Below are 16,162 nucleotides of genomic sequence, written 5' to 3' on the forward strand. Positions count from 1 at the left end.
AAGTGGGTCTGAGATATAAAAACTTCTACTGAGGTTGCAGATCTTATCTCCGGAGGCAGGGTATTCCACAGCACATGGGCCCAGATGGAGAATGCTCTCGAGCCTGCAGACTTCTCTTTGGCTCTCAGAGTCAAAAGGCATTTTCCGAGCGGAGGAACACAGGGGGAAATAAAATCTGAGATAAGAAGGGCGCAAATCCATGCGAATATTTGTATGTTAGTAAGAGAACCTTAAAGTCACATCTTAAGTGGACTGGGAGCAAGTGCAAGTTGGCCAATACAGGAATAATATGCTCAAACCTTTTTGACTTAGTCAAGGGTCTCACTGCCGCATTCTGAACCAGCTGCAAACTTTTGATGGTAGACATCGGGAGACCTGAAAGCAATACATTACAGTAATCAAGCCGAGAAGTAAGAAACCCATGAATTAGAACCTCTGCATCTAAATGGGACAGCATCGGACGAATCTTTGCAATATTACGGAGGCGGAAAAAGGCTATTCTAGTAATATTTTTCATATTTTCTTTCTGTATTTCGCTTTCTCTTTTTCTTGTTTTTAAACGTGGCTTACGTCTGGCATCCCGGACACTAACGTGGAGCCACCCGGAGCTACCCAGAGCTATTAAAGCTGTTAAAGACAGAGACACAAAAGCCTGCGGGAAGCGGAGAGGAGGTGGACTCGCTATCTACGTGAACACGAGGTGGTGTATCCCTGGGCACAAAGATTTCCATCTGCTGCAGGGACGTCGAACTTTTGGACTAGCGTGTGACGTGATCCACTCCGCTGTGGCTAAACTACAAGCACCCCGAGGGCATCCTGTTAATCTGTTAATAAACAACAAAGGAGACTGCTGGAAGTGTGAATTTCCTTACGGGGATGAATAAAGTATCTACATATGTATCTATCTATCTACTTTGTCTTTAACCTACATGTCTGGCCCCTGTGTGGCCCCCAAGCTAAAAGGAGTTTGACCCCTCTGCTTTACATGTATCTCCTCAATCTATCAACGTGTGTATTTCTCTACGGGGATGAATAAAGTATCTATCGAACTATCTATCTAGGTAAAGAAGAATGTTTTTTTTAATTTGTGAGATCAGTTCACATTTGATGGTGATTTTATGGAGGCATGTGAGAAGGTTCACATCTCATTTCAGATTTATTTTGATTGTGAAGTGTTCCAACCCTCCCGAATCCGAGCCTCGTCGCCTCCCTCAGGACTCAGCAAGTACGAGGATGTTACTATGCTGTGTCGTATGTTTGCGCCACAGAGTATGTCATTTGAATAATAAACACAATGTGGCCTATTTTGCGTGTATAAATAACTATCCTCGGAATCAAGAGATGGCTCGCGCTAATGAGACGTTTGCAGCACGTATGCTAATGAGCTAGCGCTCATGTAGCACAACTTGTGTGACTGAGGTCCTTTTCAATCAAACTCCAAGATAGTTTCTGTATGTTTTCCCTTTTTAGTCTCTGGGTAAGAAATTTAGTTTCGTGTTTTATCTGTATTGCTTCCATAAAGTTGTCGCATACTTACGACACTTTACGAGTATTGTTCATCTGGCTGCACATGTGCAAGGTCTTAATCGATACTTCTGACCGAATGGCTTTCGGGAACGGGGCGGCCGCCTCGCACGGCCGATTGATCATACGCCCGCGAGAGCGCTTGCGAAACGAGAGAGCATAATTCATCACACGTGATACGAGGCTCCCCTAATTGCGCATCGATTGGTCGCCCCTGGATCACATGCGCGCTCCCCAAACAGCAAAGAGAAAAATGAATTCTTTTTTTTTTTTTTGTTAGCTATTTTTGTCTCTCTGCCTCTCTTAAAACTGATAGACGTTTGATTTATTTTTTTTCCTGGAAGTGGTGCATTAGCATTAGGAAAAGTGCCATTGTTTTATTTATGAGTGATGGCTCATCTTCTACAGCAGCCTAAGAATGGCGTACATTAGCCTAATTGTCCAATGTTTACCAAATATCTTCAGGCTCGTTCATCCCTCATGGGCGCAGTCAATGTTACGAGTCTATTAAGGCCCCGCTCTGCCATTACTGCTGCTAATGACTGCATTAGTACACACCGAGATAGATAGGAAAGCATGGGAATTCACATTGATCTATGTTGACTGCCACAGGCAGGTCAACCTAGCTCTATTGTTTTGGACCATCAATGGAGAGTAAACAGCTTTTTTTAACTTAATACCAGTTCGGTCATGAGTTGGCCATGGTCCAGTGAAGTTCCGTCAGTTGACAGCCTGTGAACGAGCAGTCATGGCCGAGCTATTTTACAGTTAACAGATCAGGGGTTTGGTTGAGTAATGGTTCAATCAAAGTCCATTTAAGAATCAATTGTTGGTCTTTTATGGTTTAAAGCTGGGTCACTCCTTTAGGTACTGTAGAAATGAATTCTCTTTAATTTATTGAATAACAATGTTGTGTAATAGTAATTAAATTTTTTATATTCAAACATAAGCCAAACTAATATCTGGCCTCAACCTCCAAAGATCTCAATTTATCTGGGCCATTTGTCAAAACAGTAGTAGCCCTTCAAACTATATAGTAAATTCAAAATCAAATAAAAGTGAAACAAATATGTTTTGAATATTTAGGTAACCAATCGCAAAAAAAAAAATGAAAATACATCTTCCAACAGAGATTAAAAGCTCTTCCTTTCCTCATTCATCGAGAGGCCAAGTCAAGTCAGGTCAAAGGACTGCACAGGATTACAATTACACAGGCAAGTATTTTGATAAAGTCAATCTCCTACCAGTTGTGTTTGACCTTCAAACTGAGGGTCTTTGTATTTCCACCTGCTTAGTTTTAAATTAAATTCACTTTTAAATTCAAAGTGTTTGTCATATGCACAGTAAAGAACCACGTTTGCCTGTACAATTAAAATTTTGCTTTCTTGGATTTCTGAACAAACCTTTTGCTTGCTTTGTCTCTGGTGCACACGTTGGTTTGAAGCTAATATGGCTGTCTACACAGAGTTGCCGTCACCTGACAGGAATTTGGGAACTTTCTGTTTACTGGTTGTTGTGCTGACTCCTGCAGGTCCAGATGAAGACATAGGGGTTGTGAATGAGAATTAAGTTGTAGGTGTTTTTTTCTGTTCAGTCTCTTGGCGTGACTCACACCGTAAAGCAAAAACCTCGTAAGGCGGGGACGCCCTCTCCCTGTGCTTTACTGTATATTTTCTTCTTGTAATAATTTATCGTAATCGATGTAACAAACATCACTATACACAGCCTGCGGAAGTTTATTTTTGATGCCTATACCCGTCAATTGCACTGAATGTGTCAATTGAGGGTTTGATGATGTCCAAAGTTATGCTCTCTTCCACAATCTAATTAAAGTTTATTCCTTTATTCGCAGTCTCGTTGAAGTTGCAGCTAATGAGAACACATCACTTAGCAACACAGAATTCAGGGAAAGTGCGTGCGACCGCTTCCTTGTCTGGCGCCTCTGCAAGTGTGTAATCAGATCAAGTGAAACAACTACAATTAGCGACGAATATGTAATGAGCCTGGGTTTTGACGGCCGCAGATGGCGTCTCGTTTCTCCCCTGGTCTGACAGAGAACACGAGGGAGTCGTGCCGCCACCGCCGCCGTCATTAAGTCGCCCACTTCTCATCTCCAAGTCCCATCACTTGAGTACTTGCGAGTCGGAGGCCCACTCATGCCATTTTTCTCGTCAATCAACATCCGTCTAAACGTTGCTTGTTGGCGCTGAGCACTGAAGGAAGACTTTTGAGACATTTTAATGACAAAAGCAACAATAACCGAGGATTGATGGTGCGGGAAGCGTAGGCAGGGTTACTTGACAGTTGTTGTAAAACTGATTGACGTGAACTGATTTCAGGCCAGTGATGGGATGATCATGTTATATTTATTAGTCAATCGTGAGCGTTTATTGTCCAGTCAAGGTCCAGTTCTGGGGCTGTCGAGAATCAGTTGTGAACTCACTCATCCCTAATCATAATTGAGTCTTGGGTAAGTCTGAACTGCAACTGGACTGGTCTGTGATCAATCATGAGCAAATATGAGCTATTCAGGGTCTCTTCTGGCCTAGTCCTGGACCAATGAAGAGAAAATACTAGCCAGTCATGATCCAGTTTCAGGCTTGTTTGGAAGCAATAAAATACCAACTCATAGGCTTATCACAATTCAGTCTCTGGATCCTGACCAGTCGGGAAGAATGATGGGCTGGTTATGGTACAGTTTTAGGCTGTTAACAAGCAGTCACAGACTTAGTCTTTGGTCAGTTAAGGTCCGTCTGAGATTGTCCTGGACAAATCATGAGCCTTTATCAGTTAGTCATGCTCCAGTTCTAAGTCGTTCAGGATTCAGTAATGGACTGCCGTTAGGGCTGATCAGGACTCAGTCTTTTGTGTTTCTTGGTCTGTTCCGATTGGTTCTGGCCAATCATGGCCCGAAATGGGTCAGTTACGAAGGCAATGATGGTTGTGTAGGTTGATCATCAATCTGTCATGCTCCTATCAGGTTTTGTTATGGACCAGCTCCAGAATGGCAACCGATTCATGGAAGCTAAATTAGATGGCGATGGTCCAACCCTGAGTTAATAATGTGCTGGCACTATATTCAGTCTGGAGAACGGTTGTGATGCATGTTGAACAAGAAACTCGTTTGTTGTACATTCACAAAGCACATATCATTGTAGAGTCAAGATTGTTGTCACCTTTTAGTTTCAGATTTTGTCGTCTTTGACTTCAGTCATTGTATTTACCTCTGTTATCCACAAAGTGAATTCAAAGATTATGAGAAGTGAAGGCAGTGTTTAAGAAAATAACAATCAGCTATTCTGATTTTATCAGAAGTCTTTCTTGTGCTTGTATTTGTTTGCACAGAAACAGGATGTGAGTTCACAGCAAAGTGTGTTTGCCTCGAGTAAAGTGCTGCTCATGGGCCAGTTTTAGGTCCGATGGTAGTACAACTGTGTATGTGCTAGTTTTACATCGTCAAAAGAACACATGGTTCTGTTGTGTCGAGTTCCTAGCGAATCTAGGTCGGCGCCTTGATGAATGCAACGTCGTTCTCTCGTTTCCCCCCCAAGTCCCAAAAAGATCCTCTTGCTTATTTCATCACTCCCGTGGGGTCGTTTCGCTGATCCGGCGGTCGGCTATCGGCGCCTCGGGATGCGCTGAATCTGGATGCCCTCTCGCCCCTTGTCATCTTCATTGCGGTCCACTTCTAGCTCTGTCCCGGCTTGCCCTGTGGCTAACTTCTTTGACAAATGTGAAGTTTTAAGCTGCCGAAAATGGGAGAGCTGAGTCTACGTGGGATGGATGTGAGCTTCATCTTGGTGAGTTCTTCTTCAGTGGTCACAGTTTGAGTTATTTGATTGCCTCTTCAACCAAATTCCCACATACAAAGTAATGACAATGTCATTCCTCAAAAATAACAAAGATGTCAAGTAATGTGTTTCGGTCTTGTTGGACAGCAAATTGGTTCCCAAGTACCACAAAGCTTTACTACTGCCATCAGATACGAGCTATATGTTACATGTGTGAGGTGGAATATATTTATGGTGAATCAGCAAACTTTTTATGTTAACTGACCAAGTAAAATAAACCAACTAAGTAAATAACTAAATAAACAAAGCCATTAAGAAAAAAACAATTTGAAAAGTAACAGACCGTCCCAGCACTTAACCAAGAAAGTAATTGATAAGTTAACATTAAACTGGAATTATGAAGTGGGCCATCAAAAAATACCCAGATAAAAAAATGCACAAAGTAGCCTAACATCCCAGCATTTAACCAATAAACTAAATAATAGGAAACGAATCTAACTTATCCACCTTACTATCCCAATGATTAGCCAAACTATCAAATTTCTAATGACATAAGTACTCGCCCAACTACCTAAAAAAATCAACTAATATATTAAACCAATCTAACCAACTACAAACTGAACAACATACTACAAACATAGACGGATAGACAACCAGCCAACTAACTAAACAACTAACTGAGCCACCAACTAAACAAATAAGTAAAACAGCCAACAAACTGAAAAATCCACTGAGCCACTGACTAAACTAAACTAAAAACTTAACCAGTTAAATAACCCCCAAACTAAACAACCACCTAAGCCAATAACTAAACAATTAACTAAAAAACATAGCCTGATAAAAAAAAATCACCAACTATTTATACAACAAAGCCAGCAACTAAGCAAATAACTTTGCTAAGCAAAATTAATGACTGGCCAACTAACTGAACAAGAATTTACGCAATTACCTAATAAATAATAAAAAACATAGATGACCAGCCAACTAATCAACCATCTGTCTAGTAAATAAACATCTACCTAGCCATAACATGGATAAACAAAGAGCTAGACCAGGGGTCAGGAACCTTTTTGACCCAAAGAGCCATTAAAGCAAAATATGTTTTAAAAAGAAATTGAGAGAGCCACATCATATATTTTCAGACAAAATTGAAAAAACTGCCAAACACGCTCTCTAGACCAAAGATAATTCTTTAGCACATTTATTTCACTGTGTGTCATTTGATGATTTATTGTGTCCCAAATCAATGTAAATATGCCATTTACAATTTGTCTTCCACCTTCAGTTAAGAGTGTTGGGGCAATTTTTTTCCATGAAATTCGTCCTTAATAACTGTTTCAAAACAATGTGCATGCAAAGTTATTTTGTAAAAATGTCACAAATTACTGCAAACGATAAGCATATCGTCATATTCACTTTCGGTTTAGACTGCACTGAGCGAGAGAGAGAGAGAGAGAGAGAGAGAGAGAGAGAAGGAAGTGCCTTGCGCTGTGTGCAGGGATCCGCCCTCATCTACCGCTCACCCAATCAAAGTCGTTTGCCACCGTTTTTATATATCAGTTTAAATCGTTTCCTATCGAACTTCTGCATTAAATTGCTTTGGCTTTATATGGAACAAAATCAGGATGAAATCCCTTGATTTTGGAACGCCACAGAGACATGTGCAATAGTTGCATTTTATTTCGGAGCCATGTGTACTCATGAAAAGAGCCATATATGGCTCCCGAGCCATAGGTTCCCTACCCCTGGGCTGGACGAACAATCCAACTACTTATGAACCAAATATGAAGTAACTTCCATAGAACTAACAAAACAACACACTTTTAAAATAACCATTCAGATAAACAAAAACATATCAAATGAGATCAAACTTTAACACCAAGCCAGCGATGCCGCAATGCATCATGGGAAAACAATGTCCCCACCTAGGCTGGCGAGACGATGCAATCGGTGTTTTGTTGTGTTTTGCTGCACTATTTGTCTGTTTTTAGCGCTGTTTAGCGCGGGCCGCCTCGCCTTATCGGCGGCGTTTGATCCCGCTGCGGTTGGCAAAGCGAGCTCGGTCCCGGCGGCATAAATCTGTGTTGTCGTCGTAGAGATGACGAAAACCGCAAGCGTAATTACACAACAAGCCGTTAAAAGAAAAGGTTTGGATTACCTTGTGGTGAAGGATGCCAAAGCGGCGCCGGGTCTGACGGATGGTTTGCGAAGAAATGGGCTTTTCAATTGCATCCTGTTTACGGGTTTGGCGCGGGAAAACTTTGCTGTCTTTCACGACGTGACAACAAAACGATAAAAATGCTTTATGGTGACATTTTCACGACTCAAAAACAACTTTTGTTTTTCTATCAAGCGTTATGGAGACATTTGGTCGTATTCATTGGCAAAAGGGTTCTTATGAACAGAAAAAAATGCTGCATTTGATACTTCGTTTCAATCCTTCACTTGAAACCCTTATTTAAAACCCCAACTGCATGTTACTAAAAAATTTAATCTGAGGTACTTGATTTTAATTTGATTAAAAACAATTATGTAAAACTTCATCCTTATTGTAAACTCCCTTTCTCCCCAAGCTGTTTTTCAAAACTTCAAAACTCCAGGGCCCAATCCCATTCCTCTCACTTGGCCCTGAGAACCCTCCAGTGAGGTCCCTCCATAGGGAAGTCCCCTCAGTGAGTGGAGTGCAAAGTGAATATTGTCGCCGAAAAAATCGGACGGCACTTGCAAGGTTCCACCCCAGTCCAGTAGATGGCTGTAATACGAATTGGCTGTAGACCTCTGTGACGTATTGGCCTACGTCACATGTAAACAACTTGAGTCTCAACCTTGGGTGTGACAGTTGAAGAGTCAGAATTGGGACACATCCCATTTTCATGTGAACGCGCAAAACCGAGTGTCTAGGGTAAATAGCGAGTGAAAGTGAGAAGAATGGGACACAGCCCAGGTCTTGTTTGAAACATGCTGCTTAAAGTCAAAATCCATGAAATTGGATACCTTAATTCCAAATTGAACTGACTCTAATCCACATTTGAATCATCAATTTGGCTCTAAAACCTGAAACAGAAACAAACATTAATTTAAAATTCCTACCAGTGTATTAACATGCAACCCCAGTCTGCAAAATAACGCTTTTAAGTGTTAGAACCTTAATTTGAAATCAAAGGCCTTGTCCAAACCCTGAATGGTTTCAGAGTTTATAGTGTCTTGACGAGTCTGGGCAGAAGGCTGTAAAAATTGGAGCCCTTCTTAGCGACTTCATCTTTTCACCCGAGCGCTTTTATGACAAATCAAAAAATAATGGCGGTAAATCTGTTTGCACCTTTCCTCGTATTGATGCAGAAGAAAACAGTTGGTGATAAATGCTAGTTTTATAATGTTTTATTATCCACATGTGGAAGCAACTATCTTCTCATTCCGGATAAATCATTTTGGATTAAGATTTTACAGACTTGAAAATCAAATGTGTGTTTGAAACCCTAATCCAGGGGTAGGGAACCTATGGCTCGGGAGCCATATATGGCTCTTTTCATGAGTACATATGGCTCCGAAATAAAATGCACATCTCTCTGTGGCAATAGTCAAGTGATTTCATCCCGATTTTGGTCCATATAAAGCCGAAGCAATTCATTGCAGAAGTTAGATAAGAAACCATCTAAACTGATAAATAAAAATGCTGGCAAACGACTTTGATTGGGTGAGCAGTAAAGGTGGGCGGATCCCTGCACACAGCGCAAGGCACTTCCTTCTATCTCTCTCTCGCTCAGTGCAGTCTACACCGAAAGTGAATATGACGATATGCTTATCGGGGTTTTGGGGTTTTTAAGGGTTATTGTTCTATCTTCGTTATTCATTATCCATTATCCGTTATCAGTTCATAATACGCTACAAAGCCAAGGAGCCGGGACTCTTACTCTCAGCCAAAAGGCCAAGCTAAGGTCCTAGCCCTAAAGCCTTGCTGCGATCATTGCGAATGCACCGTTCCCGGAGGTACTGCAATACCGGGCCGATGCGTGAAGTGGACAGAGCAAGCTCTTATTCCCTCTCCAGATTGCAAAAATCTGTGCTCACTAAAAGGCCGAGCCAGATCTTATTCACTAGACCACTAGGGATCATTTCTGCACGTATGGTGTGTTTTTATTAACCGTTACAAAAGAACTTTGCATGCACATTGTTTTGAAACCGTTATTAAGGAAAAATGTCATGGAAAAAAATTGCCTCAACACTCTTAACTGAAGGTGGAAGACTTGGGACACAGAATTTGGCATTATTATAATTTCATACATTTGATTAAATTATCAAATGACACAGTGAAATAAAATGTGCTGAAGAATTAGCTTTAGTCTACAGAGTGTGTTTGGCAGTTTTTTCGAATTTGGCTAAAAATATATGATGTGGCTCTCTCAGTTTCTTTTTAAAACATTTTTTGCTTTTAGGGCTCTTTGGGTCAAAAAGGTTCCTGACCCCTGCCCTAATCCATCCACCAAAACGTGATTTCTAATGACAAATGTGTGATCTTCATACACACTTTTTAACTGCTATGTCAAATGGTCACTTGTTGCTAGGCAGGCATGTTAATCACACCTGTTTTGGTTTGAAACCCATTATAAATTTTTCGTTTTTCTTGAAACCCTTATTTGTGACTCCAACACAATTTTCAAACTCCATCTTAAAACCCTAAGGTTAACCCTACTTTATATCTTCATGATCAAATCTGTATTGAAATCCGAACCTTATTTTGAATCCCCAATCTTAATTAGAATAGTCATGTCATTGAAACCCTTCTTGATCCAATTATCTTATCAAATTCCTAGTTTGAAACCCTAACCCTGTCATTAACCCCCACTCGAGAAACCCGCCGGAGACTTTAGTGGGGGATCCACTGTGAGAAACAAATACAAATTTATTTTCCTATGATTTTTTTTTAAACAACATTGCTATGTTAGATCATGTATCTTTGCCTAGTATTCAAATCAATAATGCTGTTGTTTTCGGTTGTTGTTTTTTTTTTTTTACTAAATGAAACTTTTTTTCCAGCAGGAGTCACCTAATAATACACACTGTCCCTTTAAGAAACTGATTGCATTCTTAAACTACACTACTACTTTTTTGCAAGCTAGGATATAATAAAGTGGGGAAAACCGTTTACAGATGGTGACTATATGAAGAAGTCATTCATCAAGATATCAGAACACCTATTTGCCGACTTCAAAAACAAAAGTGAAATAATGCGTAAAATTAAAGACATACCTCTCGCCACTAAGACAGTAAAGGAAAAGTCCGTTAAAATGGCAAGAAAAATCACCGAAATGCAAATCAAGAACATTCAAAATCAAAATACTCAGTTGCGTCTGATGAGTCGAGTGATTTATTTATTGCATGACTTTAATTTTGTCAAAGCAATTAAACATACTGTAATTCATTAATATTGTAATAAAGTTTAACTTCAGGCGGTATCCGAGAACAGAGTAGTCACGTGGTGTATCATTATCCAGAGGATGTACTGCATCCAATTGATAGTAGGCTAATTTAGCTAATATAGATACATAAAGCATGTGTGCCATTCATTATATGGCTTATAAAAGGCTTTTAATTTTTTTATTGAAACTAATCATACTTTTAAATCCCTAATCCTAATTTGAATCTGTATATCATTGAAACCCTACTCGACCAAATTCTCTCAATCAAAAGGTCAGAGGCTAACAGCCATATTGGAAATCATCTGACGAGTCTGTTTATTTCAAAAGGGGAATTGTGGAGTGAAAGGATCGTAAAACGATGCAGGAATGCTTCCAGGCAGATTTGTTATTTTAAATCTGTTGACATCATCATGTGTTTTAGAGTAAATATTTTACACGGTTGAATTCACTGGATGGTCCCGAATACAACGAGTCCATGTTTTCTGACAAACATCTTATTACCAGGGTGAGCAATCCAAGTTTTATAGTTTTAAGGTATCTAGATTAAGACTGATCACTATAAAGGGGTTAACCTCTTTAAAACCTTACACTGGACTGAAACTGGATTTTCTTCAGTGGCTTGAATTTTGAAACTATTTGACACATTAATATGTTGACATGTTTTGAAGCCCTGATCTAAATCTGAGACTTTAATTTGAAGCTCTTAAACCAGATTCAAAATTGTAATTACAAAGCCTATGCCAGGCTTGAAACCTTAATTTACCACATTAAACGGACTGAAACTATATTGTTTTTTCAGGGGGATGGCTTAAAATTTGAAACTATTCAAAACATTACATTGTTAACATATCTTGAAACCCCTAATCTAGATTTGAAACATTCATTTGAAACAACTAAACCATTTATTTAAATTCTAATTATATATGAACATCTTAACTTAAAACCCCATACTGGACTGAAACTACATTTTCTTTTCAAGGGTGGAGTGGTTTGAAATTGGAAACTATTCAAAACATTACCCAGGCAACATATTTTGAAGCCCTAATGTAAACTTTAAACATTAATTTGAAACTCTTAAAACGATTTTTAAAATTGTATTTACAAACCTCACGCCAGGCTTGAAATCTTAATTTACCAGCCATACTAGGCTGACAGAGTAACACAAAGAATGATTTCCAGTGAAACAGGAAACTGAAGATTGTGCTTGTTTACACGCATAAACACGGTCAGTCAATTGAAAGAATCAAAGGCTAATTTTGACTTCTGTGTTTTTGTGCGGTAAAATGTTTCCTATTGACTTGAAAGCATCACACACTTGCAAAAACACACAAGGTCGAAGCTATGACTCTGGAAAAAAGAAATTAGGCCATTCAGATAAGGTTTAATAGCAGTGATAACGATAGCAAGTACGACACTAGCACTATATTAAATAGTGAGTCATGGTTTTAGTCATTTTTGTTTTTATTCTGAAAAGTCACAAGCAAATGTTATTGTGCAGCAGGCAGCAAAATTGCTATGTATAGTAGCACCATAACATTTATATTTAGATAACAAAACCTTAACACACCCTCAACCCCTCATTGTTCCTGTAAAATCCCAATTCAAGCTGTAGTCAAAGTAAAATTGAATGCTGTTCTTGAACCGTGTGGAGAATATGAACATATCTGGTTTCTTTTGAAATGTAACACTCTGAAGTTTTGTCCTAAACTGAAATAGTCACAGCAAGTGCTAATAAAATTGAGTAATCTGAGTTGGAACACACACAAATATAAGTTTATTACTCTTGCTTAATCAAATTCCTGCAAAAGAGTGTAGCATGGGCGTCTTAGCTGGAAAACAGGTGAAATAATAGCTTGAGGCCTTACCTTATACCTTGTTCAATCTGAAAAACTAAACATTTCCTTCCAAAGGTAGGTCTAGGCGTTTCCAAAATTGGCCATTTGGTGGCGACCATTTCACAGCCCTTAAAACTTTACATTCGTGTATTTTACTTTGGCCAAATCTGTAGACGTTGTGAAAGAGTTGTAAATGTTTGACTTCTCTTTCTATAAGTCAACCCATAGTTGTGCACATTTACGCCTAATAATGGTGCGTAAAAATGAATCATGATTGGCTTTGCGGAAGTTTACTTTTAGCTCTGATTTGAATTATCACCCTAAATTTGTACATATTTACAGGAATTGGGAATTTCATTGGGTAACCAATGTGACAGTCCACATTTGAATCGGTCACTATTGGCTAAAGATTTTTGAAGCCGAATTGGTCATGACTTTTTAAAATGTATTTTTCAAAACAGGCCCTCATAGGTTGTCCTATAAAAGGACCGTAAAAAAAGAAGCTTACAACTGGCCAAGAGCAGTGTCAATCACAAGGTCAGGGGCCAACGGAAGTATTCAAAATAATCTGACGACTCTTTTTATTTTTAAAGGGGAGAAATGGAGCCAAACCTTAAGGGGTTAAATAAAACTGTATGAAAAACTTGGACTGGTGTACTTAATATTACAAAACACTAAGCAGAATATCAACCAATCCCAAATGACTCCTAAATTTACCCCCTACATAATTTGACCCAAACCTTTCCATAAAACAACCCGGATAAAACTAAATTTAAATCTTTGACGGCATCTCCCTTAAAACCAAATGTAGAGTACAATCAAAAACCTCAACTTTTCTGGTGGTCTATTTGTTAATTGCCGCTCTCAACACTGTGGCCTAGATTGAATTCCAAGCTAGTTTAGATCTAAATTTTCTTAAGGTTTTGCAAAAAAAACTGACCAATATATAAAACCGAAGATGGTCCTCCTTCAATTATCTAACTAGTTAGCTAATTAAGCAACTGATCATAGCTCGTCAATATTTAATATATTTAGCATAACAACAAACTAACCTGTTAGAAAAATTGCCTGCTCCAATTTTACTAAAATCCATTTTAAATTTTTCTGACTAAGAAAAAAAGACTAATCTGAGATTTTGCTGGCCCTCCTCTAATTATCCAATTAGCTAGCAAGTTAGGCAACTGATCATAAACAGGTATCTAGCTAGCCAGCTTTTACTGTACTTGCAATACTGACAAAATAGATCATCTGTACGTTACACTTTAAGCTCCAGATGAACCCAAATCCACCCTAAACCTTTGTGATGCAAAGAGGATTTTAAGACTGATGCTAGCGACTAACTCTAAAACTAGCAAATTAATATACACAAACACCTACTTATTAGACGTTTCCAAGAGTCCAGACAAACAAACTAAATGCTAACATCTTAAACATTTAGATAATAAGTAAATTCCTGAATGTCAACAAGACTTGTGACTGTTAAAAGGAACAACCAGTTGCTTGATTTTGATTATTCTGGAAAAACGAAACGCTTTTCTCGAAACAGCTTTTCTACTGAAATGTGTTTCATACTAACCTAAACACAAAATTATCAGAGATTAGCGCCTCTACCCGGCATGTCTCCCTAAATTCACTCCAACCTTAACTATATTCAACACCAAAATGTAGACTCATTGACAACTTTCACAATCATTTGATGGGAAACCGAATATTGAGTTTTGAAAGTATTCCTATTTCAAGGCTATTCCAATTCAAGGGCGAAGCGAGCTCGATATCATGTCGAAAATAGATTTAATTTCTGCATTTAACTTTTGACAAAAGATAAAGGAGGATTTCATCCATTTTATTCACCAAATCCAACCAAGTACCATGTTTTTTTCCGCCAAAAGTGAGCTTCATTTCTGCATCTTTCGTGTTTACAAGATGTCCTTGTACATGCCTTGTCAGGAGCAGAGATTTACACTGTATACAAATGAACTGTATATAGTGTAGGTTTTTTTCCCAAAGTGGGCAGAAAATAAAAGGGAGAAAGCAATATTCTGTGTTCGATTGGATTATTTCCATCATGTAAACCTACCCATTGGGTTGCAAGCCACTACCCTTTAACATTCATTAGTCATCGTACAGCCTCATTAAAACGTGACAAAACTGTTGCTTGTTTCCGAGTCCTCCTTCCAGGGAGCGGATCTTCAGGGAAGTGACACGCGCTTCTCGTTTCACAACAGACGACTCACGTGCCCCCGACATAAACATGACATTAATTTCCTGCTGCAGACAGCGATAAAGAAATAAACCCTCAGATAGCATTGATCTGTTCTTGTTTGCTCTGGTTATCGCCTCGGCGCTGCCGCAGCGGGCACAAGCTCAACCGGGCCCTCACCACCTCCATTACGTTGCCCACCGTGCCCCTCACGGCCGACGAGGAAAAGTAAAAAATGAGAGGGTCCAGGCAGGCGTTGAAGGTGCTGCATAGCAAAGCTTTGTCTCGCCAGTCTGGGTTTTTCCAAGTGACGAACCCTACCACGTGGGATACGTTGTAGGGGCCGAAACAGACGGCAAAAACCAGTAAAGTTCCCAGTGCCATACCGATGGCCCTCAGGCGCCGGCGTCGGTCAATGTGCTGCAGCCGTGACAGGATCCGGATAAAGTTGATGTAGCAGAAACTACAAATAAGGAAAGGGACGCAAAACAAAACCAGGCATAACTCCAACCGAACCGGCAGGAGCACCTTTAGCTGAGCATCGGAGAAGTTATCGTAGCAGACTTTCTCAGGTGCCGGAGTTGTGACGTTGGATTCTGCCGTGGCGCTAACAGGTTCATCTGGCGTCCCGATGAACGGCATGATGAAGACGATACTGAGGTGCGTGAAGGAGAAGATCCAGAAGAAGACGCTGGCAGCCACGGCGTAGAGCGGCCGGCGTTTCAGGCTGTGCTGGATGGGGAAGGCCACGCCCAAGTATCGCTCTACGCTAACTGCGGTCAGGAAAAAGGTGCTGTTGTAGATGGTCATGTAGAAGATGAAGCCAGACATGGGGCACAAGGGGTAGGGCATCTCCCACTGCATGTCACTTATCACTTCTTGCATCTTGAAGGGCAGAAAAAGCAGGAAGAGGAGGTCGGAGATGGTCAGGTTGAGGAGGAGGATGTCGATGGGAGTGGCCTTCTGACGGACTTTGTTGCAGAAGGTGTAAAAGGCTAATATGTTGGCAGGAAAGCCCAGAACAAACGTGATGACGTAGACGGAAAGGCATAGCTCTGTGCTGCACTCCTGCACAGAAAGATCCTTGAGGGACATCGGAACTGAGGTGGTCCCACCACAGGGAGCGTTCCAAAAAAAACGAGGCGGCCTCGTCTGCTCTTCTGGTAGCCAAGCCAGATGGTTAGCTCATGGTTTGGGTGGAAGAACTGAAAACAGAAAGCAGGATTTTGTTGTATTCTTTGTCTTTTAGTTCAGCTCAGTTCAGCCTGTTTTTTTAAGTCAAGCTAAGCCATGTTTTGTAGTATAGCCCTTAATCACAAAAGATTTTTTTTCCACTTGACTCTTTCATGGCCAATGACAATTATTGACATTGAAAAAAATCATTAAAATAACAGA

General features: G+C 39.9%; 1 protein-coding gene and 1 pseudogene across 1 annotated transcript; both read right to left on the reverse strand.

Moving 5' to 3' along the window:
• Window positions 1–9,280: 9,280 nt before the first annotated feature.
• Window positions 9,281–9,425, reverse strand: LOC148372335 (U2 spliceosomal RNA; annotated as a pseudogene).
• A 5,438-nt stretch (window positions 9,426–14,863) lies between these two features.
• On the reverse strand, window positions 14,864–15,862 carry LOC148372336 (free fatty acid receptor 2-like). The gene has a single exon (XM_088328029.1). It carries the CDS (start codon window positions 15,860–15,862, stop codon window positions 14,864–14,866), a length of 999 nt encoding a protein of 332 aa, XP_088184155.1.
• Between the last annotated feature and the right edge of the window lie 300 nt (window positions 15,863–16,162).

This window comes from Urocampus carinirostris, chromosome 2 (assembly GCF_059441175.1).
Source record: "Urocampus carinirostris isolate Australia breed hairy pipefish chromosome 2, RoL_Ucar_1.0, whole genome shotgun sequence".
In the NCBI taxonomy this organism is placed as follows: domain Eukaryota; kingdom Metazoa; phylum Chordata; class Actinopteri; order Syngnathiformes; family Syngnathidae; genus Urocampus; species Urocampus carinirostris.